This window comes from Hyperolius riggenbachi, chromosome 9 (assembly GCF_040937935.1).
Source record: "Hyperolius riggenbachi isolate aHypRig1 chromosome 9, aHypRig1.pri, whole genome shotgun sequence".
Lineage (NCBI taxonomy): Eukaryota > Metazoa > Chordata > Amphibia > Anura > Hyperoliidae > Hyperolius > Hyperolius riggenbachi.
The window spans coordinates 225,301,614-225,329,447 of NC_090654.1; the positions used below are offsets into that span (position 1 = coordinate 225,301,614).

The 27,834-nt window shown below is 43.1% G+C and overlaps 2 protein-coding genes across 17 annotated transcripts in view; one reads left to right on the plus strand and one right to left on the minus strand.

Annotated features, from left to right (window-relative positions):
- SMOC1 (SPARC related modular calcium binding 1) overlaps positions 1-27,834 on the plus strand; it is a 418,437-nt gene that overhangs the window by 355,351 nt on the left and 35,252 nt on the right. For all 12 annotated transcript variants that reach the window (XM_068254051.1, XM_068254050.1, XM_068254055.1 and 9 more), the window contains 2 exons: positions 9,320-9,512; positions 9,591-9,673. In XM_068254051.1, coding sequence (XP_068110152.1) covers positions 9,320-9,512; positions 9,591-9,673 — 276 coding nt within the window. The remainder of the gene's footprint in view (positions 1-9,319; positions 9,513-9,590; positions 9,674-27,834) is intronic.
- LOC137532982 (son of sevenless homolog 2-like) overlaps positions 1-27,834 on the minus strand; it is a 199,955-nt gene that overhangs the window by 88,533 nt on the left and 83,588 nt on the right. The window lies entirely within an intron of this gene.

The window sequence follows — 27,834 nt, forward strand, 5'->3', positions numbered from 1 at the left end:
ATAACCTAGGAGAAGATTCAGGTGAAAAAGTGAATTGCATATGGGCCCAGGTGTCCTGGATTTAGACTAATACAATATATGAATGACAGTACTAGCAACAATATGCAGCTCTGGAGACAACACTCTGGGCCATATGCAATTCTCTTTTTCACCCGAGTTTTCTCCTAGGAGATAATTTTTCATTTTCAATTTTAAATAACTTTCCAGCACTTTTCAACTAAAAAAGTACCATAAAGTAGGGGAATAAGTACTATCAAAATTATTTTGAGTATTTTCTTGCTTTCTGGTGGCTTAAAAGGCATTTTATTGACAAGTTTAAAAATATCACCTAGGAGATAACTATGGAGAAAAAGTGAATTGCATATGGGCCTCTGAGTGGTTTATGTCTAGGAGACTTTGCTTTTCACTGCTTAAAGTGAACCTTAAGTCAGGGAAAAAAATGAGTTTAACTCACCTGGGGCTTCCCTCAGCCCCCTGCAGCTGATTACTCCGATGCTCCTGGCTTCCTTGCCGCAATAGCAGCATAGGGGGTGCTATTGTGGCTGGGAACGCGAAGAATCACTCGCGTTCCCAGCCTGTCGGCCGGTGACAGCGAAACCGGAATTAGCCGCCAGCGGGTCCAGGAGCATCGGAGCGGGGCTGCGAGGGTACTGATCAGCTGCAGAGGCTGAGGGAAGCCCCAGGTGAGTTAAACTCATTTTTTTTCCCCTGACTTAAGGTTTGAGGGAGGCAAGACAATACTGCTTGAAACCTGATCAATGTCATGAATGAAGAGTCTATATCGTCTTCCCCCCAAAAAAAATCCAAAGAAGGGGAGAAAGGAATAATCCACAAACACCAATGATAGGTCCTCTATATGAAATCTGAATTAAGACAACACACACAGTCTTTCTATATTCATTTTGTTTTTTTCACTCCTCCTGCTCTGCTTGATTCATGGTTCTTAATGGTTAGCCATTTGGTACTCAGTAAATTGTCAAAATAAAATTTGGTTAAGTCCCCTTGTGTATTAGAACTAGTGTTATTACTCCAGTGTGCTGTGCCTCCAGTTGTTTCTCCAACTTTGTACTTCTTTCTTATGGGTAGACTCCTGGCTCAAAGGCATTGGTTCCTTTGTTTCTTAAGCAGTCCTGACTGACAATAAAGTGATTTAAGAAACTGATGGAACTATTTCCAGACTTTCACACATTAGCGGATGGGAGAAAACACTGCATTCTACTAGGAGAAAAATCCACAGTGACTATCGCTACACACACTATGTCACAGCATGCCACAGACTGAGAGGAGCATAAATGAACTGTAAACTTACCCCAAAACAATTTCCATGAACTGCTAACTCACTGCACCCCCACCCCACCCCATCCCAGGTCCCCCATTCCCCCTGCTTTGGTAATGCCTGTATTGAAGCTTGGTTATGCCAATAAAGCTATCTTTGATTTGATATGTTTAAGGCCTGGTCTCTAAAAGCTTGGGTTTAGTCCATGCCTTCTATTTGGTCTTTAAAGATTAGACTGTGTGAGGGTACAGCCTCTAAGATCCAGACTCCCACAGACCATGAAAAAGCACCCAATGAAGGACTCTGAACAGTCAATGTTCTGTTTGGATGCAGTTAACCTTATGAAACAAAGTAGCATGAACCATCTGTGTCAGTTTCAGCACTCATAATAAATGGAATGAGAAGTGACTGTTGCATGAGTCAGAAAAAAAAAACCTTGAAAAGTCTCACTTCAGACCTAATTAAATGGTTATTGTGTGTTATGACATATAGTTGATGAACTGTACAACTACTTCAGTGGCTTGAGACACTTTTCTGTTTTTCTGTTTAAAATGTCATGAGACAGACTGTTCTGTGACAGCCTCAACTCTGGACGATTAATTTCTCTTTATTAAAACCAATTTTTAAGTGATGCAGAAGGATAGAGGCACAGTAAGTTCCCTGTCTCCAGGCCCGTGCTGACACCCCACACTACAAGGGTAACGTGCCAAACATCGCAGATGAACACTCAGAGTCAGCGCAAGTGCCAGAACATCACCAGCCATACATTTCTACATTTCATATACCTTTTGTGGTATTTTGTATTTTAGTCTATCAGATTTTTGTTTTTTCTTCAAGGGACAGCCATAAAGCTCTGGTTTCACAGTCTGCTGGTCAGAATTACCACTCTGGGACTACGTGTACCTTTGTTTATTGTGTTTGTGTGCGCCCATTCAGAAACTCATAAAACATGTTGATGTTAACTTGGATATTATTAGAAAAGAAAACTAGCATCAGTGACTATAAAGTGTGATTTATTATGAGTAGACAAAGTATGTGAGTTGACTCAGGGGTTGCCAGCCCTGACAGTCAGAGAAGGAGACACTTAACTTGGGATAATTGAACTTTATTGTTCCTTGAGACTGCAAACATTGGCAAGGCATGACCCTAATTACCGGCGAATATTTCCAAATGGATAGTTTGCATTTGATATTTAAAGTAAAAAAATTAGAAAACACCACTACCTTTAGGTCTCTTTCACACTTCCTGTGTCGCATTGCATCACGCTACTCTCGTCCGCCGCAGCTCGTCGCAAGGGCAATGTAAGTCTATGGAGATTTACGCAGTGTGGGGCGACGTGATGCGATGGAAGTAATCGACAGAAGGCCACAAACTCTGCAGTGGATTGCTGCATGATCTGTGCCTACCACATGGATTATGCAGCAATGCAAGTCTATAACGACACATGGCAACACAGTAAGAGTAAATGCCCAATCACATTAGCAGCATGGCGCACAAGTGCAGAGTGATGGTAATCCAGTTATGTACTTCCTGTCCAGCAGGAAGTGCATCACTGAGCAGGGGGCGGCACTACAATACAATACAATAACATTTCTATAGCGCTTTTCTCCCATAGGACTCAAAGCGCTTAGGCTCTCTCAGATTCAGTAATTAGTAGGATGAAGTATTCACACAACAAAAGTTATATTTCTGCAAATGCCAGACTGAACAGGTGGGTTTTCAGTCTGGATTTAAACACGTCCAGGGATGGGGCTGTCCTGATCTGTTGAGGTAAGGAGTTCCAAAACGTAGGGGCAGCATGACAGAAGGCTCTGGGACCAAAAGTTTCCAAGTGGACTCTGGGTATGACTAGATTATTAGAACCTGTGGATCTGAGAATGCGGGGATTGCTATGCAGCTGTAACATATCTTTCATGTATCCAGGGCCTAGATTATTCAGGGATTTAAATGTCAGTAGGCCGATCTTGAATAGGACCCTCCATTCTATAGGTAGCCATTGAAGGGAATGCAGGACTGGCGTTATATGGCAGTGACGGGGTTGGTTGGTTAGCAGTCTGGCAGCAGTATTCTGTATCAGCTGTAGGCGGTACAAGAACTTTTTTGGAAGGCCAGTGTAGAGAGCATTGCAGTAGTCCAGTCGTGATGTGATGAAGGCATGGACTAAGGTTGGCAGATCTTCTGGGGGTATGAGGTGCTTGATTTTTGCAATGTTCTTCATGTGAAAATAGGATGATTTCACCACAGCAGAGATTTGAGTTCTGAAGTTTAAATCCCCATCAATTAGAACTCCCAGGCTACGCACATGATCAGAGCTGCGTAAATCCGTGCCTCCTATTCCCAGTGGTGAAGACTGCAAGTTAAGTTGTTTTGTTATCATGCTCTGCCCTCCAATCAGAAGGACTTCAGTTTTGTCTGCATTTAGTTTCAGCCAGTTGTCATTCATCCATTGCTGTAGTTCACGTAAGCAGGCGTTTATAGTTAGAGTTGGGTCTGTCACACCAGGCTTAAAGGAAAGATATAGTTGGGTGTCGTCTGCATAGCAGTGGTATGTCAGGCCATGTTTTTGGATTAGTTTTCCCAACGGTAGCATGTAAATCGTGAAAAGCAGGGGAGAGAGGATTGAGCCCTGGGGCACCCCATACTTAAGTGTTACAGGGGTGGACAGGAAGGGCCCCATAGACACTTTGTGGGTTCTGCCACTCAAGAAGGATTGGAACCACTGAAGTACTATGCCATCAATGCCACAGTATTCCTGTAGCCTGTTTATCAAGATGTCATGGTCAACTGTGTCAAAGGCTGCAGAAAGGTCTAGCAGTATGAGGATCGAGCACTCTCCTCTGTCTCTTGCCATGAGCAGGTGGTTGCATATTTGGATGAGGGCAGTTTCAGTGCTGTGGTGTTTCCTGAAGCCAGACTGGAATGGGTCATAACTGTTATTTTGTAGGATTCTGGCTTCTAGCTGGAGGTATACAGCTTTTTCAATTAGCTTGCCCAGAAAGGGGAGGTTAGAGACAGGTCTGTAGCTGGTCATTGCATCTGGGTCCAGGGAGGGTTTTTTGAGGAGAGGCCTGATGATTGCTTCCTTCAGTAAAGCAGGAAATATCCCTGATTGTAAGGAACAGTTAACAATTTTGAGGAATACCGGTACGAACAGGTCGGGGCAGTTCAACATGAACTGTGTTGGGCCAGGATCCAGGTCACAGGTATTTAGGCGGACGTGAAGGAGGATGCTTGATGTGACTTCTTCATCAATTTCTTTGAAGTTTGACCAAGGTGTTACGTTGTCTCTGCTAATGGTCTTCGGCGCTATATTAGGCTCAGATGCTGTAAGTTGGATGGCGGACCTTATAGTGGAGACTTTGTCTGTGAAGAAATGGGCAAATTGGTCACAGAGGTCCTTTGAAGACTCGATATTAAGTTTTTGACATGCTGGGTTGCAGAGTTTTTCCACTGTGCGGAACAGTTGGGCTGGTTTGTTAATTGCATTTGCAATCTCTTGTGATAGAAAGGATGATTTTTTTCCCGTGATTACCTTTTGATAGCTCTTCAAGTGGAAGATTAAGGCCTATTACCAAGTCACACATTCTGCAGCAGGGTAATATGCACAGGGAATTGGTGCAGTGCTATCGCCCTGCCCCGGGCTGTCCTGCCGCAGGACATTTCCACCATTCAAGGGCCCATATGCAATTCACTTTTTTTCTGACTTTTCTCCAAGGTGGTATTTTCACATGACTTTTAAGCCACCACCAAATACTTTTGATAGTACCTTTTCACAAACTTTTAGGAACTTTTTCAGTTGTAAAATGCTGAAAAGATAATGTAAAGAGAAGATAAAAATGATCTCCTAAGAGATAACTCTGGAGAAAAAGTTAATTGCATATGGGCCAATATATGAAAGAACTATGTAGATGTTTTAAGGCAGTGCTGCTTGTTCAGCATTTCTACAACATGTACCCCTTTATGACCCCTTTATGAAAGATGCGGTTTGTTGATTGCCCCCTATTGTATATAACATAATTTGCCCATTCACATATATACTGTATATATGTTAGGAGTACTCAATATTTGTGTACACCCCTAGAAGGAGGACAAGAACACTGTTGAGTTTTTCATTTTGGAATTGGGTGACATTTTAGTGTTTGTTTTACACCTTCTCTTGTGTTATATTTCAGACTCATTCAACGGGTATGAGTCAGACAGCTCACTAGAACAGTTTGAGCAAAATCAACAGTTTTGCAGGTGATGCAAACTGAAGGCTCGTAGACACGTCGGATTTTGAAAGACTGGTCATTTGCACGTCAAATCGGATCGCTCAAGTCCAGTCTTATCAGCTGAACGATAGACTGTACACACGCCCGATTTGACGTACAAACGACTGGTCGTTTGCGAAAATCCGGCGTGTGTATGTACCTTAACCACTTAAGCAAATCCCTTTCGCTGATCGGGCCCCCCCCCCCCCCCCCCCCCCCCCCCCCGGAGAAAAGCCGACAGCGTCTCTTCAGACGCTGCGGCTTTTCTGAGATCAAAAAGTTCCCCGTCTTCTTTCTTCTTCCTGGGAGTGAGATCGATCGCTCCCAGGACTTTTTGACTGTGGCCATCTTGTGGCCAAATAGCAAACTACACCAAAAAATACTTAACACTCAATAAATACATTTTAAAACATTTACAATCCCCTGTTTACCTCCCACACCAAAAAATCCCCACATACAAGTTTTAATAAAAAAAAAAAAATTACAATAATAATAATAAAAAAAAAACATAAATAGTTACCTAAGGGTCTAAACTTTTTAAATATTCATGTCAAAGGAGTATATCAATATGATTTATTAAATTATGGGCTTCTAAATAGTGATGGACGCAAATTGAAAAAATGCACCTTTATTTCCAAATAAAATATTGTGATAGGGACATAATTTTAACGGTGTAATACCCGGGACATATGGGCAAATTCAATACGTCAGTTTTAATTATGGAGGCATGTATTATTTTAAAACTATAATGTCTGAAAACTGAGAAATAATGATTTTTTTCCGTTTTTTTTTCTTCTTCCTGTTAAAATGCATTTACAGTAAAGTGGCTCTTAGCAAAATGTACCCCCCACAGAAAGCCTAATTGGTGGCAGAAAAAACAAGATATAGATCAATTCATTGTGATGAGTAGTGATAAAGTTATTGGCAAATGAATGGGAGGGGAAAGTTGCTCAGATGTAAAAAAAATCTCAACCCTGTGGGCTTAAGTGGTTAAAGATCCTCCTTACAAGATAATTAGCTTTGACCAAAAGTGGGAGAGCTTGGAGCTAGCAAAGCTCAGACAAATGAACACAGTTGTATCACTAGCAATTAGTTATCTCCTGCCACATATAGCTCCATAACAATAGACAGTAATCACCCTGTGAATGGGGTAGATGCTATGTGTGGCATTTTTATACCTGTGATCAGTGTATTTCTCCAATCGTGGAACATTGCTGCCTCGCAGGGGGATAATAAATCAGGAGGCCCAGTGTCTGCTTTTCACGTCTGTGCACATGTAGGCAGTGACACCATCACATTTAGCAAGTTAAAAATAACAAACAGAACACATTAGGCTTTGCAATTAGACCAGCTACCAATTTCTCACGGACAAAGTAAAGCCCTATTAACATGTTAATATTTACATTAGATAAAGTGGAAAACAAAAAATATTTGTACAGGCCCAGCTTTCTGGGCAGCTCAGTAGTGTTCCTTGCATAGTGAGGGTTGTGTTTTCGTATGAATAGACCTGCGCTGTCATAGCTAAATATACTGATTGTATAGAACACAAGTATACCGTACTGCCATACCGTTAGAGTAATGTGTGTAAGTTGGCTTGGACTTCACCTGGATTCCATCCAAGCAACTTTGTCGTCTCATAATTCACCTGCATGCTCCTTTTATGGATGAGGGGACATGTCACTGTGAATGTGTTCCCTTGGTCTCATAACTAATTCATTGTGTCTAAGCTGCAGAAGCTTTCTCCAGTTACAATAATGACGCCAAGACTTGGATTGGCAGTCAGTTTACGGGATAGGGCCAAGACAAGGCTTTTTGGGGATATTCTTTGCTGTCATGCAGCCAAACCCATGCTGAACTGTAGAGCTGTTTGTATACCGAAAGGCAAAGCGTAGGGGTGATGTCGAGCAATGCTGTCCCAGGTACAGTGCTAATATTCTCATTCGTAGCCTGCGCACAAACACCCTTCTCTGATCATTCAGTGGCAGGACACACAGTCAGTCTGGCAGCTGAAATGGGAGCTAATTTACAAAGATAACAGAGGAGGGTCTTTCTCCATCTGAAAAAATGCAGGTGCATTGGTTCAGCTCTCCAGGAGCGGAAAGCTTTCTCTAAGGCTCGCCATTAACCAGAGCATCTGGTCATTTAGTAGTACAGAGCTTCCTTTTTGAATCAGATGGTGTTAATAGTTAAGACTTCTATCACAGTTCAGTTAAGAAAACTAGGAATTAATTTAAGGACAGCAGCTGAAGTCATACAGAGCACTTCTCTGTGCCATCGTTGCCAACTGTACTGGCACAAGTTCAGCTTTATAGCATAAATATAACCTTAAAGGCATCCTGAAGCAATAAGGAAGGTGCCATTACTGATGTCTTATTAAAAATGTACTGTTTACTTGGCAGTTGTGCTGTTTAGCAATGTTTGAGGGAGGGGTCACACTTGTCTATATTTGTGCGCGTTCTCTTCCCCACAAAAACACAATTAGGGCTGGTTCACGATAGAACTTATCTGGTAAACAGATCCATTTCCATTCCATTCCAATTCAGTTGGTTCAGTTCCTTTTTCCTGTCTAAAAGGATTGGCTCCTTTTATTCAGAACACATAATCCCCAATGCCAGTAGGTGCAGGCCAGGTGGGAGCTGGTATCTTGGGGCTGAGACTCATTAGGCTAGAAGGAGCATTTTGGATTGCTGTACGCTGTGGATGCAGTTATCATTTAAATCTACATACCTAATTACTCCATCCTGCATACAGTTTGAGGCTTTTAGGCTTTAAGTTTGAGGCTTTTAGGCTTTAGTTGGGACAAGAAATGAAAATCTAGGGATATGTGGATGAGGAATTATTGGTTCCAGTTCCCTCAACTCACCATGAACTAATGTTCTATATTATTTAATTCAAACAGGAAGCAGAAGTCACACATGGTCACAAACAGACAAACAATGGGGTTGATTCACTATAACAAGTAGCGTGCCTTATTAGAGTTAGCATGCCTTATCAGAGTGAACATGCCTTATCAGAGTTAGCACACCTTATCAGAGTAGCATAGAGATCGCTACAAACTTATGCCTGCTAATTTGCAATGACGAGAGCTCCACTCGTCCTATCCTGAGCCCCTGCGGGTCCAGTCCCTTTGAAGGACATTATCCCCACACTTTGATTGGCCCAATAGGCTACCTGTCAAGTTTCCTGTCAAGTGACAGGCAGCCTATTGGGCCACTCAAAGTGCGTGGATAATGTCCTTTAAAGTGATTGGACCCGCAGGGGCTCAGGGCAGGACGAGTGGAGCTCTTGTCATTGCCAATTAGCAGGCATAAGTTCGTAGAGCTTGCTATGATACTGTGATAAGGCGTGTTAATGCTAATAAGGCATGTTAACTCTGATAAGGCAAGCTATTTGTTATAGTGAATCAACTCCAATGACTTTTATGTATGTCTTCAACAACACTTTAGTTATCTTCATAGCTGGCAAGACTTGGCTTGCCAGTGTGTGAGAATTCAGGTCCTTTTGTTGGCAGAGAGGGAGAGATGAGCAGGTCATGATCATAGAAGCCATACTATAGTCGAACCCAGCAGCCAATTGATGTACCTTAGCTAGTTACTGACAAAGTGACTGGTGACCAAAGCGACATTTAGCCAGTAGTTTGCATTAGGAGAATAGTGGTGCCAAACTTAACATGCAGTCTATTCACTTGCTTCCCCATGAAGGTCCTAATGAGGAAGGGAGGGAAATTGCACAATGTCAATTTACTAGCTGTGTCTGTGTATTACTGATCAACTTCTCTGCTCTCTCCCTGTAGAGAAAGTGAACTCTTGTGACCAAGAGAGGCAGAGTGCCCTTGAGGAGGCACGAGATAATCCACGAGAGGGAATTGTGATTCCAGAGTGTGCTCCAGGAGGACTGTACAAGCCAGTGCAGTGTCACCAATCCACAGGCTACTGCTGGTGTGTTCTAGTAGACACGGGACGCCCTTTACCAGGAACATCTACTCGGTGCGTGATCTTCCAGCTTCCACAGAAAATACGGGCAGGACACAACCTCTGATTCTCTTGTGTTGTATTCCAATGTAGATATGAAACTCCAGTGTGTGAAAGTGATGCAAGGTGGAAAAATACAGATGCAGAAGATCCCTTTAAGGACAGAGAGCTGCAAGGTTGGACAGCTTATTTTCAATACCCTTATAATACTGTACATGCCAATGAAATGCCTCTATCCCTCCTTTGTAACATTGGCCCATATGCAATTCACTTTTCCTCCTTAGTATTCTCCAAGTTGACATTTTTAAACTTGTCAATAAAATGCCTTTTAAGCCACCAGAAAGCAAGAAAATGCCCAAAATAATTTTATTAGTCCCCTTTTAATTACATTTTGGTACTTTTTTAGTTGAAAAGTGCTGGAAATGTATTTTAAATTGAAAATGAAAAATTATCTCCTAGGAGAAAACTCAGGTGAAAAAGTGAATTGTGTCTTGTGCTTAAAGCAGTCTGTAAATCTGAAACTTTAAAGGGTGGCCACCTATTTTATTTATTATTTTTTTTGTGGGCTTCTTAAGTTCCCTAGTACAAATGGCAACATACGGGTGAAAGGGCCGCTGTGTGGTCCCCCTTGTGCCATGTAGTCAATATTGTTATCACTCACACATGTCATGCAAAGGAACAGCCAGGAGTGTCACGCCCCTTCTCTGAACCTGAGAGGGTGGGTAAGTGATCGTGTTGGTTGTGAAATAGGCATCAGTCAGCAGCAGGCCACAAGGCTATGGCTAATTTTGTATTAGTGACAATGATAAGATGGAAGCAGAGCAGAAGCAGAACCAAGTAGGATTTTTTTTTTTTTAAATTGACATTGTTCCCCTCTGTGTCAGATACGTTACCATTGACTTATAAGTGCTTAGTAAACAAAACAATTATAGGTTCACTTTAACGACTTAATGAATCTGGGGAAGTAGATCAATGGCCTGCAGGTCTTCATCTTAAGTAGATACTCGTCTTTGCATGAGCTTGCGCTCTCCCCCATCGCCAGCCATTACAGCAGAGATTGGTGAATGGGAAAAGATGTTCCCAAAGCCAACCAAAGAGCCTGATTGACAATGAATGAACAGCAGAGATCATTCATTGTTGGTGTAGAAAAAAAAAAAAAAAAAGAAGCTATGTTTCACTTTCTTTTTGCATAGAAGGCTGTGATTCAGCTTTCTATGCAGGAATGCGGCATCTAGTGAAAAAATGTTTCTGTCATTCCCTCGCCCCTATAGTTACCAAAATGCCAAAGTGACGGAATTTAAAAGAGAATACCGTATATTCCGGCATATAAGATGACCCCCCAACTTTTAAAGTTAAAATATTTTTTTTGGGATATACTCACCCAAGACTATCCCTCTTGACTCTTGGACATTTGTATACTGTACTCTATGTACTGGTGCTATACTGTATAAACAGGTACAGATACTGGTGCTGTACTGTATGTAGTACCCAGTATACAACAACCAGCCAATCACGGCAAGCGATGTACCTTACTGGTGATTGGCTGGTTGTTGTATACAAAGCTTTCCCAGTGAGGTACCCCCTCACCTCCTCATTGGGACCGCGTTAAGTCCCTTCTTTCCAGGAATCCTGGTGAGTGGCTTTTCTTCTACCATACTTGTACAGCACCGCCCTTGCTGCTTTCATACAGTCGCCGCATACGGCAGGCCAGGGATGCGGACGCCACATTTTTTTTACTTCCCCCTACTGTATGCGGCAACCACAGATTCTCCAGTCCGGCTCAGAAGTTTCAGCACCAGCCCTATAAGATGACACCCGGCATTTAAGACGACCCCTGACTTTTGAGAAGATTTTCCTGGGTTAAAAAGTAGTATGCCAGAATATACAGTACATAAATTGTTACATTAGAGACTTAGCTTTTTACATATGTATGTCATGATGGTATATTATTGTTATTTTGCAAATTAGGGATTGTAATTACTTATACTGTAGAATACAATGAGGAAACCAAAACACAAAATTAAAAAAAATACGCTTTAATTTCAAAATAATATATTGTCACCAAACATTGTACTAGAAACATAATTTCAGTGTTGTGATAACCGGGATGAACAAGCAAATAAAATGTGTGGGTTTTGACTTACAAAAAGATACATTTTTCCACGATTGGCAAAGGTAAACATAGATACCGTATATACTCGCATATAAGCCGACTCGCATATAAGCCGACCCCCCAACATTTACCCCAGAAACCAGGAAAAATGACTGACTCGCATATAAGCCGAGGATAGGAAATGTAGCAGCTCCTGAGACTTCCCCTCCCAACCCCCTACTCGCTTTTCTTTGCTTCAACACTTGTTAGCGCAAATGTTTACTTTTGTGGTGCTGAGAGAAGCAACACAAATGAGTTGTGTAGCAGATAACTCCTGCCTACACTCATACCACCAGTACCAAGTCCATTCATACCACTCATTAATTAGCATATAGAGTCCTGCTAAAGCACACTAGTATGAGAGTATGGGAGCCACCCTGATCTGCATGGAAGGACATGTTCTATGGAAAACCCATCCACATTTTGCTGTGGGACAGTGTGATTAGTAGTTACCCACTACCCCAAGAAAAAGAGCTGAATTATTAAACAATCACAGTTTTGAAAAAGTGTACTCTCCCAGAGTAAAACAAACCACCGTACATACCCTTCCTCACAGAATGCAGTGGATCGGTGAGTTCGACAGTGCATACTGATGATGTGCCTGCAGCGACGTTTTTCTAGTGATCGGGGCCGATGAGGAGCACACAGAGAACATCTGATGACAGGCAGTGATCCCATGCACGGGGAGAGCAGATCAGCTGCTGTGTGATACAGAGCGAGCCTGCAGTGCAAGATGCTTCCAGCTGATCGGGGCTGCACGGAGTTCCGCTGATGAGAGGGAGCGATGTCATGCCCGGGGGTGTGCGGATTAGCGGCGATCGGATGCCCGGGGAGATCAAAGCAAGAGCAATGATTGGCCACCCAGAGAGTCACAGCAGGAGCGCTCCTCCATGTACATAATCTCGCGCTTCCTGCTGTCTCTGCACCTTGCGACCCCATTGGCTGGTATAGTATACCTTGAGAGCTATCTCTCTCCTTAAGAGATAGTCTCCAGACCTGCTAGTGACATCCACCTTTCAGGTGTCACTCACTCACTGGTCTTTCCTAATTTCAGCCTGGGACTCCACCCCTTTGGAGGTCTCAGGCTGCTGGAAGGTTTTTGCACTTCTCAGAAGGCAGTATCGCCCATACTGCCAAAGACCACCTGCTCCTCGGGTGGTCTTACTCAGAGTCTTTACTGTTGCACCAAACACTCACATTATAAAGGTGTCCAGAGGTTAGTTATACTTAGATTATCGGTGATTCTGCAGATTATCAATAATCAGGTATAATCTGTATTCTTGGTGATACTGCAGATCACCAATAATCAGATTCTCTCTGTGTGCTGACACCTATCGTTACACTAAGGTTTACATTTTGGACAGAAGTCTACATATCCTGGTCTGGGTACCCAATACTTTATATTAGAAGCATATATAGCCTGGAAAATCATGAGCAGGTGGGATTCTCTCCATTTTTCACTGATGATCAATTATCTAACCCAATTATTACCCTCTAATATTCTAAGCTCTAGATTTGGTACCACAAAATGTTTATTCCGACTTGTCATGTTCCTTATAGCCAGCTTTTGCGCCCCTAAACCCACTAGCTCCTTTTGTATCTCCGACAAGCTTTTAGACCCTAAAAATTATACTGCTAAATAGATCTGCACATTACACACCTCCCATGGATGCAGCTCGGGGTTCTTGCTCTGAGCTGCAGCTTTCTGTCCCGAGCCTGACTCGGGATTACCGATAAGGAGGTTAAAGGTAAGGATGTTAGCCATAGTGGATATCTCCCGTTATTGTGTCCCCACATAGGATCTAACCTGTCCATATGACAGAAAGTCTGCCTTTGGAACACCATATTTCCTGACCACCTCAGCAAAGGTTAACCATTTGTAACGATTGGTGTCAGCAACCAGAGAGAGAATCTGATCCTTGGCGATCCGCAGTATCCCCAAGAATACAGATATACCCGATTATTGAGGATCTGTGGAATCGTCAATAATCAGATATGTCTAACCTCTAGACACCGGAGAGAGTGTAAGTGTTTGGTGCAACAGTAACAACTCTGAGTAAAGACCACCAGTGGAGCTGGCGGCCTATACTCCTGAGGAATTCACCCCTGAGCGGTGGGTGATATTCCTGTAGCCTGTGGACCCCTGAGCGAGGGACCAAGGCTGGGTTGCAGGAAGCCCTGCTGCTAATATGTAAGGTTTTGCCCTGAACTGGGCTAACGTAACACAGTAATAATACAATCCTAGTCTGGGGTGTGAGGTCCATATTCACAACACCCTGGAACTAGTCTGGAGCAGAACATAAATGATAATACAATTCCCTAGTCTTGGGTGTGAGTTCCGTGATCATCAACACCCTGGAACTAGTCTGGAGTATAACATAAATGATAATACAGTTCCCTTGTCTTGGATGTGAGGGCCTTGATCTCAACACCCTGGAACTGGTCTAACAAATAATACAATTCAATTAGTACTTTAAGCTATCAAGAATCTGACTCAGTGTGGATTCCCAGCTCCAGCCGGTTCTGGCACACTGTCGGGTCTAGCTAAGGTCTGAGTGCCTTCACGCAAGTGTTAGCAATGGCAGACAACCAGCAACTGACAAGCAGCAGAATATATAGTTGCTGGACTCTGCCGCCCCGCCCGAGTCATTCAGCCAATCATGAGTCCTGCAGGAATCAGCTGATCTTCCTGATCAGCTGACACTTCCCCTGCTGGTATAAAGGTCCTGAGTTCAGGCCCGCACGCGTGTAGCTCTCCATCTGCCTATGTGCACTAACAGACCCAGCCACACCAAGCGCATGCTGCTGCATGCAAACCGCCGCGTTGGACGCGGAAACAGCCGCTTTGCTGTCAGGACATGCGGCGGCTTTTCCGCATTCCACCATACTACCAGACGCGTGTCTATGCGTGCAAACCGCCGCTTTGGACGCGGAGTCAGCCGCCTTGCTCTTGGCATATGCGGCGGCTTTTCCGCGTTTTCTCACACCATTTATGCAACCTCAGATCTAGTAGGTTTCCCACTTTGGTAATACCTTTATCCGTCCATCTTAGGTAATTTGCCTTCATCAGACCCGGTTGAAACCCTGGGTTGCCTTCAAAGGAGACATACTTTGAAATCCGCCATGGTAGACCAAACAATTTCCGCACTTGCCTCCAGGCTATGAGCATGACCCTATAAATGAAGCTATGTTTCAGCCGTATGGGTAAGGTTCCCCAATTTGCGTGAAGCAACCCTGTGAGATCTAGGGGTTCTGCAACATGACATTCCAAGGCTGTGTTAGAAAATTCCTCCGTGCCTGCAATCCAGTCTCGGACATGTCAAAAGACACATGCTAGATTGTATCTTCTTATGTTTGGGATAGCTAGGCCTCCCATCTCCTTTGGGAGTTGCAGTCTGCTCAACTTAATACGTGCTCGCTTATTACACCAAATAAACTTAGTGAAAGCCCTATTTAGAGTCTCCACATTAGAATGCTTCCATAGTAACGGCAAACACCTGCATCGGGTAGAGCAGTCTACCGAAGCTGATCATTTTGAGAAGGGCAGATCTTCTGGCTACCTCTAATGGAATGTTACTCCAGCCCTGCAGCTCCTCAATAACCGTTTTGATTAACGGCGAAACATTGCGAGAATATAAACAAGGAGCTTGGATCTCTACCTATATCTATTCCCAAATACCTAATTTTTTCTTTTGCTAATTTAAGCCCTAATTATCCAAAACCCTGGAGGTCAGCCAGCTTGGACAAAGGCAGAATTTCACTTTTATTGGCATTCATTTTAACACCTGAATGCTGCCCCACCTCTTGTATGGTTGTTAAGTCGTTAGGCAACTCTGTCTGTGGTTCTGATAAGAATAACAATAGGTCGTCTGCGAATAGAATAAAGTCTGGTCTATTTTCATATGCCCTATCTGAACTCCCTAATTCCTTATATGGTGTTCTTTCCAGGGGCTCTAGTGCGATATTAAACAGCAGTGGGGATAGGGGACACCCTTGTCTGGTTCTACATTGTAGTATACAAGTTTAGGATAAATACCCTGGTTTAAATATTCGGGCCTGCGGTTTCTTATATATGAAAGAGAACATGGTGAGGAATGCCCCCTGAAAGCCCATTTTTTTCAGACCTTAGTGGTCCATGTCCAATTAACTGCATCAAACGCCTTTTTTGCACCAAAGGGAACAATGGCACTGGACATGCAAGTGTTAGGAAATGCCCTAACATGTTCCAAGAAGCAACATTGTTTTAAAACTATAGGGGTTGAAAATGGAGAAAAAGTGAATTTTTTCATTTTCGTTCCTCATTTTTTCCTTTAAAATACATAGAAAAAAAAAAAAACAAACAAACCTGTAATTACTAAAAAAAAAAAAAAAAAAAAAAAAAAGGATAACCTACAAAAAGCCCAATTGGTGTCAAAAATAAAGTGTATAGAACATTTAGGTGTGATAACTAGTGATAAAGTTATTGGTGAATAAACAGGAGGAGTGCTGAAATGTAAAAATTTCTCTCGTCCATAAAGTGGTACATAACCTGTAGTGGTCAAGTGGTTAAAGACATGTCTATTATCTGGAATTGGTCAACTAAAATTTTGGAATTATATTACATTTGTTGACCCTTACACTATGTTGGTGTTGGTAACATTGCAGAATCTGTCTGTGTGGCATTGAACATCATGCGGCCTTAATAAGCCACATTGCGGTGGGTTTTTTTATTGCAAGTTGACTCTACCCTATTCAGTTTATATTTCTCACTGCTGTGGTTTGCAGATTATGTATCCACAAATAACTGAGCAATAGCTGCAGGTACAGTTAAATCCCATAAAATAAACTTCAAGTGACCTTGGCAAGTAGTTTACTATATCAGAAGCATATAAGTGCAGGACTGGGCACCTGTTGCTGAAGTTTAAATAGGTTAAGAAAATGAGTATTGGTTAAAGAGTAACTGTCGGGCATAAAATCAAAAATTCAATTCTTTATTTTTATCTGGTAAACGAGTAATAAGGATGGTAACCAAGCAATTCAAAAGTTAAAAATCACTTTCTTCTCCATAAAACATCATTCCCCAGTTTCCCTCTCTCTTATTTGGCACATCTGCGGCACAAAGGAAGTTGCAGGGCCTGCTGGGTTTATCCTTTTTTCTTCTTTACGTTCCCCTCAGACTTAACTAATGCAGCCTGATTGGCTGAAGCCTCTTTCCCTCATGTTTCCCCCTCCCTCTCCCACACCTCTGTTCCTCTCTGATTGGCCAATATTTCTCAATGCACTTTCTACTGCAGACCTGGGTGAGAGCGTCTGAAGACTGGGAGGGGGTGGGCAATGATACACAGACAGAGTAAGGGAGGAAATTATGTCAGGATTGGCTTTAAGATAGATACAGACAAAATGGAAAATCCTAAGAAGGATTTTCTCTTTTTTTTACTATAGAAAAATCACTAAAATCAAAATGTGGACAGTGCAATACATGTGTAATGTAAGTAGAGCAAGTATTTATCTACTTATAGAGGTGTTTTTTTATGAGATAGTATGGCTGACAGCTCCTCTTTATAGTGATCAAACACCTCCAATACATGTTGCTAATTAGGTTCGAACCGGATCCTGCAGTCCACACTTTGGGGAACGATAGTTGTACAGATGCGTTGCTTAAGAATAGCCAAGCAGGATGTACAGTCTTCATGGTGATGGAAGGAGGGGCAATGGTACATGATGGAGCACCTTCCTGCAGCTGGGATACGGAGGGGCCCTTGAGGCATCCCTGTACAAATGCTGGATTCTCAAGTCCAATCTAGCATGTGTACGAGGCTTTAGGCCTGGAACCCACTGAAAACCGCAAATGCAAAACGCAACCGCTAGCGTTTTGTCTGAGCGGTTTGCAAGCGGATTCATGCGCGTTTTGGGTCGTGTTTTGCAACATTGTATTTTTTTCCCCAGCGGGTGCCTAGCGTTTTGCGTTTTGCGTTTTGATCCTGATTGGTCCTGTGAATTATTTTTCATTTTGTTACAGTGTGCTAAACCGCAAAACGCTAGCAAAACCGCTCAGTTTAGGTTTTGCTAAGCGTTTCCGCTAGCGGTTCAATACTTTACATTGAATCGCTAACGCTCCCAAAATGCTGCACGTCCTGCGTTTGCGTTTCTGAGAAACGCAAACGCTCCTGTGGAAGTTGCCCCATCCATTAACATTAGCCCAGCGTTTTGGCAAACTGCTAGCGTATCGCAGTGCTGCCAAAACGCTGCCAAAAGCGCTCCTGTGGGTTCCAGCCCTTAGAGTTAGGCATAGAGTAGATACAAAGAGTTACCGTATATGAAAGAAGATGTTAACAATAACAAAGTTAGGTAGGAATTAATATTAACCTCCTTGGCGGTTCAATTTTTCCGCCAAGGAGGCTGCATTGCACTTTTTTTTTAAATTTTTTGTTTTTGTTTCATGTAGCTACCTGAGTAGTAGCTACATAAAACACCACTAGAGGGCGCATGTGTCCCTCTAGTCCGATCGCCGCTGGCCACAAAAGTAAACAGGAGATCACGTATAGAACGTTTGGCTTCTCCTGTCGCCATGGCGACGATCGGAATGACGTCATGGACGTCAGCCGACGTCCTGACGTCAGACCCATCCGATCCAGCCCTTTGCGCTGCCCGGGACTGATTGGTCCGGGCTGCGCAGGGCTCTGGCGGGGGGGGGGGCCTCTTCCGCCGCTGCGTGCGGATGATCGCTGCAGAGCGGCGGCGATCGAGCTAGATGCGCAGCTAGCAAAGTGCTGGCTGCGCGTACAGCAATTTACAGGACAGGAATCGCCCCACCAGGGGCTGTGATATCCTCCGCGGCTCGGGGTTACCGCTAAGGAGGTTAAAGGGCAAGTTACGGTTATAGAGCCAGGAAGAGTCTTTTTCATCGGAAAGGAGTTAATGTTGGGGAGAAATTATGGGTATGTGTCAGAAAGTGTTTTTTTCTTAACCTCCTTAGCAGTATGGACGCATTGTTACGTCCATTACCGCCGGAGGTCGCCGCTCAGGCCCCGCTGGGCCGATTTGAATAATTTTTTTTTAAAACACGCAGCAAGCACTTTGCTTGCTGCGTGTCTCACCCGATCGCCGCTGCCCGCCGCGATGCAGGGCCCCCCCAGGCGAGACCCCGTGCGCTGCCTGGCCAATCAGTGCCAGGCAGCGCTGTGGGGTGGATCGGATTCCCCGATGACGTCATCCCTACAAGAGATCCCGTTTTGGGAGGGGCTGGGGGGATGCCGCTGAGCATGAAAAAAAAAAAATTAAAAAAACATATTTGCTGTCCCCTGGCGGATTTTAATAAACCGCCAGGGAGGTTAATGGGGTAGGTTAAGGTCCGGTATTAACCACTTAAGGACCACGTGCTTAAACCCCCCTAAACACCTGGCCATTTATTACAAACCACTGCAGCTTTAAGGCCTCGCTGCAGGGCATCACAACTCGGCACACAAGTGATTCCCCCCCCCCCCCCTTTTCTGCCCACCAACATAGCTTTCTGCCTATGACAGCGGATCGCTTCTCACACTCTCAGGGAGACAGCCGTGTCACACAGCTGTCCCCAGTACAGCGTTGCCGTGCAGGGCCGGCCCTAGACTTTTTGCCGCCTGAGGCAAGTTTTGAAAAAAGGGGTCCATCATGGAAGAACTGGGACCTCTGTTGTCCATGCAGGAACTTCCATTCAGGGTCCTGCAGCAGGATGCCTCCTGCATATCCTATACCCTCCGCTCAACGTAGAACAGAACAGGCTGCCGGGCAAGGAGCTGAGCAGAGTGTCTCCACATCAATCATTTTTATTTATCCTGTTCAGCACCGCAGTGCCGAAAACCTCATGCATCCGAGCAACGTTCACCTCCCATTCATTCGCCTATAACTTTATTGCTACTTATCACAATGAATTGATCTTTATCTTGTTTTTTCCGCCACTAATTAGGCTTTCTTTGGGTACTACATTTTGCTAAGAATTATTTTTTTCTAAATCCATTTTAACAGGAAATTTAAGAAAGAAATGAAAAAAATTCATTATTTCTCAGTTTTTGGCCATTATAGTTTGAAATTAATATACGCTACCATAATTAAAACCCATGTATTTTATTTGCCCATCTGTCCCGTTAATTACACCATTTAAACGATGTCCCTATCACAATTTATGGTGCCGATATTTCATTTAGAAATAAAGGTGCATTTTTTCAATTTGCGTCCATCACTATTTATAAGCTTATAATTTTAAATAATATAATAACATACTCTCTTGACATGTATATTTAAAAAGTTTAGACCCTTGGGTAACTATTTATGTTGGTTTTTTTTTTAATAAAAAATGTATGCGGGTAATTTTTGGTGTGGGAGGGAAACTGCTTATTTTACATGTAAAATAAGCAAATTCTTTAATTAAAAATGTATGTGGGTGCAGTTTACTATTTGAGTGAGAAAAGTCCTGGATGCGAACGATCTCGCATCCAGGAACCAAAATTCAGAGGAGTTGTTTCCTGGGGGCAGAAATACCACGCTCTCTGGAGAGAAAGCGTCGGTATTTCTGCGGGGAAGTTAGATCGGTGAATGGGAATTATATTCCCATTCACTGATCGGGGGGCGGGCGGCGGGTGCGCGCGCACCGATCGCGCGCACCACGCATTGAAAGCAGCAGTGCCTTTCTGGACGAGAAAGCTCGTCCAGAAAGGCCAAACTGGTTATATAGCGCCAACATCTTCCGTAGTGCTGTACATAGTATAAAACAAATATTGGGAAACACATGAGAAGTTCAACACACTGTACAATCAGGACATCCAGCAATACAAATACATGCACAGTTGTGTGGTTTGATACATCATCAGTACTGGTCCATGTTCATATGATAAATTACAGCAGAATAAAACACACTAGGAGGAGGTCTCTGCCCTTGTGAATTTAGAGAGTAGTGGGGTGGAGGCAATAGATCTGCCTATAAAATTATCACTAACAGTCATGTCACATGACAGATATTGCAAGTCTGTATGCAGTTCAAGCTTTAATTTGATAAAAATGTTTTCACTTTTAGGAGGAATGGCAGAATGTGCTGAATAAAAGTATATCAGCTATAGCAGTTAATCCTTGAATATTGTTTTTCCCTTGCTTGGAATATGCTTTGAAAAATTACTGAAAATAATACAAACGTAACTGGAGCAGGCCCGGATTTACATCACAGGAGCCTATAGGCACAGATGTCGTGGCATCGTAAACTTTGCCCTCCAGAAACCCACAAACCCCCGCTGAACCGCACAGCAATTGTGCTATCTGACCCTGCTGTGACTTCTCCCCTACCAGTCATAGGTAGCCACAGGTGTGTCCCTAAGCATTAGATAGCCAGCTAGTGGTGCCCCGACTGAAGGGAGATCTTGTCATTGGAATGTCGAAAGCCAGGTGACTAAACTCTCATTTACGCTCTGCTTAGGACTCTGCACAGGGAAGGAGGGAGGCGCTAGGGGAGGGGAGTGAGCCGCCCCTGCATCAAAAGGTGCCTGTAGGCCCGTGCCTACAGTGTCTTATGGTAAATCCGGCCCTGATCTGGAGTGTGATAGATGGCCTGTTTATTCATACCCCCTGCTATGTTAAGACTGATAAGCGGCTTCCCTCAAGCACTACCTCTGTCTTCCCAGATAACCCTTTTGTCCTTGAAACTGTAATGCAAACAATCTGTTTGAACTGTTATGTCCAGACACAGTCGAATCATTGAGTCGGCCAGCTGACTAGAGAGAGTTTTTAAAACTTTGCAGCTGACTAGACTTATGAAGGACAACTTTTTTTAAAAGTTAAAAAGGGCCGTAAAACACAAATGCTATTCCTAGTCAAAACCGAAATCACTGACACTCCATGGAGTTCTCCTTTAAAGTAAACATAAAGAAATGTACCCTGTTTGTATTTAGAGAGAAGGAATTCCCTTCCATCTGTGTCTAATCACCACTGTAATTTAATCTCTTAGCTGTGACAGCTCAGGAATTTCCTCTGCCAGGTGGAGCAGCTAATTTACAAACACAGATTTTGTCTGCTTCCATGAAAGCAGGAAGCTGACACTGCAGATTTATTGCAGGATTTGTATCAGCTGTAACAAAGACATGTTTTTCTTTAGAGGTTATTATGCTGCTGCTTATCTTTTAGAGCAGAGAGGAAGTTCTGAGTTCAGGTCCGCTTTAATGGAAAACAAATTGGGGATATACAGCAAATTATTGGCAAGAGAAACATTTTTGTTTAGTTTTTTTTTTCTTTAGTTTTTTTTTTTTTTTTAAGCCAGACCCTTAGTGATTCCAACAGCTCCTCGTTGTAAAACAATATCCTGCATTTTAATTAGACTGACATTCTTCCTTCTTTCATAAAGGTAATATAAATTCCTAATACTTGCGAGGCTGGTGAGTTTCACAAGCTCCTTATAGGGCTGAACTTGTATTTGGTAACAGTTGCTTGGCTGCGTTCAGTTTTTACTGTTTATATAAAGCCTCAGTGAAGTTCTCAGCCATTTATGAAGAAACTGCAGTGTGTTCTAGATCTATGCAGGAGGTTATAATAAAATAGGTAGGGACACAGATGTAATTTATAGTATTTCTCCTCTCGGCAAAGCTGGCCAAGGTTTCCAGCAGAAACGATGGCGAGATTTGGCTTATTCCCCATATAGTAGTACAAATAAAATAAATAGAAGTGGTAACATTTATATCAATAGGATAAATTGAGCTGCTACATTATCTGCATAGTTACTGGCAGCAACATATAGAATTGATTTCACAGCCTTTCTGAATCTCATATACATTTTTTTCAGTTTGTCTTGGCAAGTCCGACAGTTTTTAACCTCAAACACCTGGAGTCCACGAGCCGCTGTGTAAACCGTGCGCCGGAGAAAATGTAGCTGGAAAGCCTAGCTTGAAATAAGAGCGTGTCCATGCTGAAAAATGCTTTTGAAAGATCTGCTGTTTAGGGATAAATTCAAGCCTTCGGTTGGGTCATTTGTATTCCTTAAGACACCTTTTGCTTTGAAGGTTCTGCAAGAAAACATAAGCCAGAACATTATGCCCTCGAGGATAAATCTTCAGCTTCATAGTCCTCTGCATCGCTATTATATGCTTTTAGGCATTGTGGTATTTTATACAAATTAAGCTGAAAAAATACTGTATAGGCTTGGTTTTTTATTTTTTAGAAAAACTAAGGGCTGATTTCATAAGGTTTTATCAGACCAAAGGTATTTGGGCAGCATGGTGGCATAGTTGTTAGCACTTTTGCCTTGCAGCGCTGGGTCCCGGTTCAAATCCCAGCCAGGGCCGGCGCTACCATTAAGGCAAAGGAGGCAGCTGCCCCAGGGCCCCAGAACTTGTAGGGGCCCCCAGTGGCTACAAGAGGAAAAAAAATTCAAATCGGCCTTATAGTTTTTGAGAAAATCGATTTTAAAGTTTCAAAGGAAAAAAAAAACACATTTAAAAACCTGCCGACTTTAATGGTTAATAGCAAATCCACCTTAAATGCTAGAACCCATAAATTTGCAGGATATGTTAGGGGGATCATTAGGAATAAGAGGAAAAAACACTTTTTCAAAAAGACTTCATAGTTTTTGAGAAAATCGATTTTAAAGTTTAGAAGGAAAAAAGTATAGTTTTAAATGCAGTAAATGTAACTTTTAGTAGCAAACCTATCGGTAGTGTAATTTTACATGCATCAAACGAAAGCGCAATAAATTTCCTGACGGGGTTTCCAGGGGGTCTATACGCAGCCACAGCACTTTGGCCAGGGATCGCTACACAGCCGCAATATGGCTGTATGAAGATCCCTGGCATTTTTTCCTATTTTCCCAATTTTTTTTTATGTTTAGAGTGTGGGAATTTAAAAAAAAAAAAATTATGTGGGGTCCCCCCTCCTGAAACTTTTAAACCCCTTGTCCCCCATGCAGGCTGGGATAGCCAGAATGTGGAGCTCTGACCGATTGGGACTTCACACCCTGACTATACCAGCTGCAAAAAAGGTCCCCTAATGCCGATTTTTGTTCCGGGGTATATGTTAGGGGGGCCCCCCAGGTTTATTTTGCCCTGGGGCCCCATTGTCGCTTAAACCGGCCCTAATCCCAGCCAGGACACTATCTGCATGTAATTTGTGTGTTCTCCCTATGTCTGCACGGGTTTCCCCGTCATTCCGGTTTCCTCCCAAAACATACAGATAATTTAATTGGCTCCCCCCCAAATTGGCCCTAGAGTAGGATGGACTTATGACTGTGGTAGGGATTAGATTGTGTGCCCCTATGAGGGACAGCTAATTAAAACAGTTGCGTGTGGTCCGGTATTACTCATGGAGAGAATCCAAAGACATAACAACAAAAGTTGTTTAGGTGATACCTTTAATCGCTAACTATACAAGATTCCTTTGCAAGCTTGTGAAACAGTTTCTTCTTCAGGCATGTTTTAGAACTGGATCAGAACCATACATTATATTACTACTAGTAGACCCAAGCCCATTTAAAAAGGGGCTCTAGGTCTGTTTTTTTTTTTAACTTTGCGGCGTGCACACACCCACCGGTCACCCTTCCGCCCGCGGACACGGCTCCGTCCTCCAGTCCCAACTGCTGTCCGGGTCCGTCCAGCTACACAGGGACAATGTGACGCAGGGACACAGGGGTTTTATTATAGGGGATTGTATGGTCCTGATCCAGTTCTAAAACATGCCTGAAGAAGAAACTTTCGCAAGCTGAAGAAGAAACTCAAAGTTGCGAAAGCTTGCAAAGGAATCTTGTACAGTTAGTAATTAAAGGTATCTCCTAAACAACTTTTATTGTTATGTCTTTGGAAGCTAATTAAAAGTCAGAGACAAGACACAGAACAGACTCAAAGCACCAGAGCTGCAGCCACTAGGGCACACTCTATAGGCAGTAGCAGTATTATGGAGTCTATAGGCAGTAGCAGTGTTAGGAAGTCTTGCCCAAGGTCTCCTCACTGAATAGGTGAAGGCTTACAGAACAGGAAGAGCCGAGATTCAAACCCAGGTCCCCCGTGTCAAAGTACACCAGTACACTATCCAACCATTCCAGTACAGAGTTATTAGTTTACATTCAGTAGAGTCGCCTTAGAAATCATATGTGTCCTACCACTTCCAATTTATGTACCGTAATACGATTTAAACTGGGATTAAATTCCCTAAACTAAAATGTAAGTACCTTCTCTTAGGTACTTAAAAGAGCATTTTAAAGCATTCCCTGTGTGCAAATACATTTACTTTCAGTGAAAAGAGCAGTGAAAGTGTGTACTGCTCTGCTAATCAGCAAATGTAATTATTGCTGACCAGGATAAGCCCTCTGCCTGGTGTCTTCACCCTGTACCCCCAGGGAGGGAAGGGGTGCAAAGTGAAGAGACCAAGCAGAGAGTTTCTAGCTGGCAATTATATTTGCCAATTAGCAACTGCTCTCTGCATTGAAAGTAAACGTTTTTACACAGGGGGGCTTTAAAATGTTCTTTTATGTACTTAAAAGTAGTTGGTTACATTTTAGTTTAGGGAGTTTAATCCCACTTTAGTGTCACTATCTGGAAGACTAGTCTGAATTGTGTTTGTTTTGCTTTAGCCACTGAGGAAATGGATACATTGTCACAGTGAACTGTCTTTTGTTGTGGGGGTTTTGGGGCATTGTTAGGTTGCTAACACTGTACATAAACTGATTCTCTGCAAGTTACATTGTCTAGCTGTGCATGACTGGCTGGTCCCGAGATTGCTGGTCTGGCAGCATATTTGCAGTGAGAGATGAACCTAAGCCAATCACAGCTCATACACTGACCTGCATTCCCTGGAGGTCAGCTGCTCCAGACCACTGAAGTAAGTTTAGTCAGAGAGGGGAGAATCATAAAAAGAAGTTTACATAGCACTGATTTGATGTAATTCTTTGACTTATACAACCTGGTAACAGTCTGTACGCTCGAGTCCTAAAGTGTAACAATTTGAAATATAAAAAATAGGACTAAATACTGTATTCTGGCAGTGATCATCTGTCATGATTTTCTGCAATGCACACAACATTATTTTTTGGGAATAATCATAGTCAATGTACAGACATTAGGGGATGGTCACGCTGTCTGCTAAAGCAGAAATCCTTTTGTACTTAAATAGTGACAGTGCTGTAGTCTTCCTTGGACAACTCTTCCCGTGGGAATACTGATTCAATAGGTTAAATTCTGCTGACTAATCTTTGTAGTATTCCATATACATTTAAACGAGGTACCTGGTAATTTTGGTACTGGATCAAGCCGTTAGTAAGAATATTGGTTATGTTACCGATTATTCTACTATTGCCTAACCCATACCTCACAGTAGCCTGCCCCACATATGCTTAGCATTACCCCCCCACCTACACTAACCTCCCCTCTACCTACGCCTAACACTAACCCCCCACCTACATATAGTACGAACCTCTCCCCCACTATGCCTAACACTAACCCCCCACACCTACACCTAACACAAACTCCCCCCTTATGCCTAACACTAACCCCACCCACACCTAACCTCTCTCCTACCTACAGCTAACCCCTACACCTAACACTAACCTCTCCCCTGCTTACCCTTAACACTACCCCCCCCACACACACACTTATGCCTAACACTAACCGATAATGAGCACTGCTTACCCCCACCACAACCTCCATTGGTATCTGGAGTTTGGCTACATGATAGCCGAACGCCTTGCATTGCTCACTAACCTCTATTGCTGATATACGCAGTTTGGCTACAGCAGAGCCTAGGGCGCCGCTTACTGACCCCATAACCATTCGGGCCCTGCTGCTGCTGCTATCTCCACCAGTATCCAGAATTCGGCTACAGGATAGCCAAACTCTGTGCTGCTTACTGACCCCATCACCATCCGGGACTTGCTGCTGCTATCTCCACCAGTATCCAGAATTCGGCTACAGGATAGCCAAACTCTGTGTTCCGCTTACTGACCCAGCCACTATCCAGGCCCTGCTGCTGCTATCTCCACCAGTATCCAGAGTTCAGCTACATAATAGCCAAACTCTGAGCCCCGCTAAATGACCCCCACCGATGTCTCCACCAATAGCCAGAGTTTGGCTATTTAATAGCTGAACGCCTAACTGTAGGCCTAACTAATCTGCTTTGCAGTACTCCTCCACTCAGAGGATTTTGCTGCCTCTCTCCCACCCCTCCAATCCATGGAGCTGAACAGGAATCCTTGGCAAAGCTATGCTGCTTGTTCATATCTTGGTGTGTTGAGATGTTTATTTGCGCAGCAATAGTGAAGTCTGTGCCAGCCTTTAGCCAGGCAGTAATGTTCCTTAGTGTTTTTGCACATAGAACAATAACAAGGTACCTCGATGTTTTAGGAATAAGCAATGCCTCTGATCTGCAAACTCCAGAATCCTTAAGCTATCAGTCTAATGCCCTTAGTCAGCCATTGTTATTCTGACAAGTTGTTTGGTGTAGATGGCATACACAATAATGCTGAAAAAAACAAACAACCCCATTATGCCAATAATGCAGTGTCACCCTAATTTGTTCTTTTGCAAATGAACCTTCTTGAGCAGCACTGGAGGGGTTAACAGGGACTTCTCATGTCCGCCAGCAGCCTGATGTAAAGTAGCACAAGCTAAGAAATTCTTTTAACAAAAACAGTGCTTGGTCCATAAGTTACATGGACAGCTGAAATTAAAAGCATCTGTGTTTCCTTTTGCTCTGTTCTCAATCTCAGCTCATTGTATGAGAATCTGACCTTCTTACATGGATTAGAAGACTGTTGATGTTGCGAGAAGAATAGAACTGAGAGGGGCTCAGGGATACATTTGCTGTTACCTTGTTCACTGTGGCCAGCTACACAAATATAATGAGAGCCAAATGAGCGGGCCTTAACTTCTAGACAAATAAACAATAGATCCAGAGAGAAAGTTGTGAAGAACATTACAGTGATTATTATTGGATAAACCAGGTGAATCAGAAAACATATAAAGATACACATGGGCTCTGGTCACTGTCATGTATTGTGTTGGAGTAGTGCAGCCGGCAGGGCTGGATTTCTGGAAAGGCCACAAAAGCCTGGGCCTTGAGCGGCTGCTGCCCAAGGGGGCACCTGAACATGTAAGAGGGGCTGCTAGATATGAAAAAGGAGGCTGAAAATGTGGAGCAACACCTGAAAGAGGGAAACTGATGCCCAACGGAGCTGTTAATGAAAGAGAGAGGCTACAGTACATAGATGAT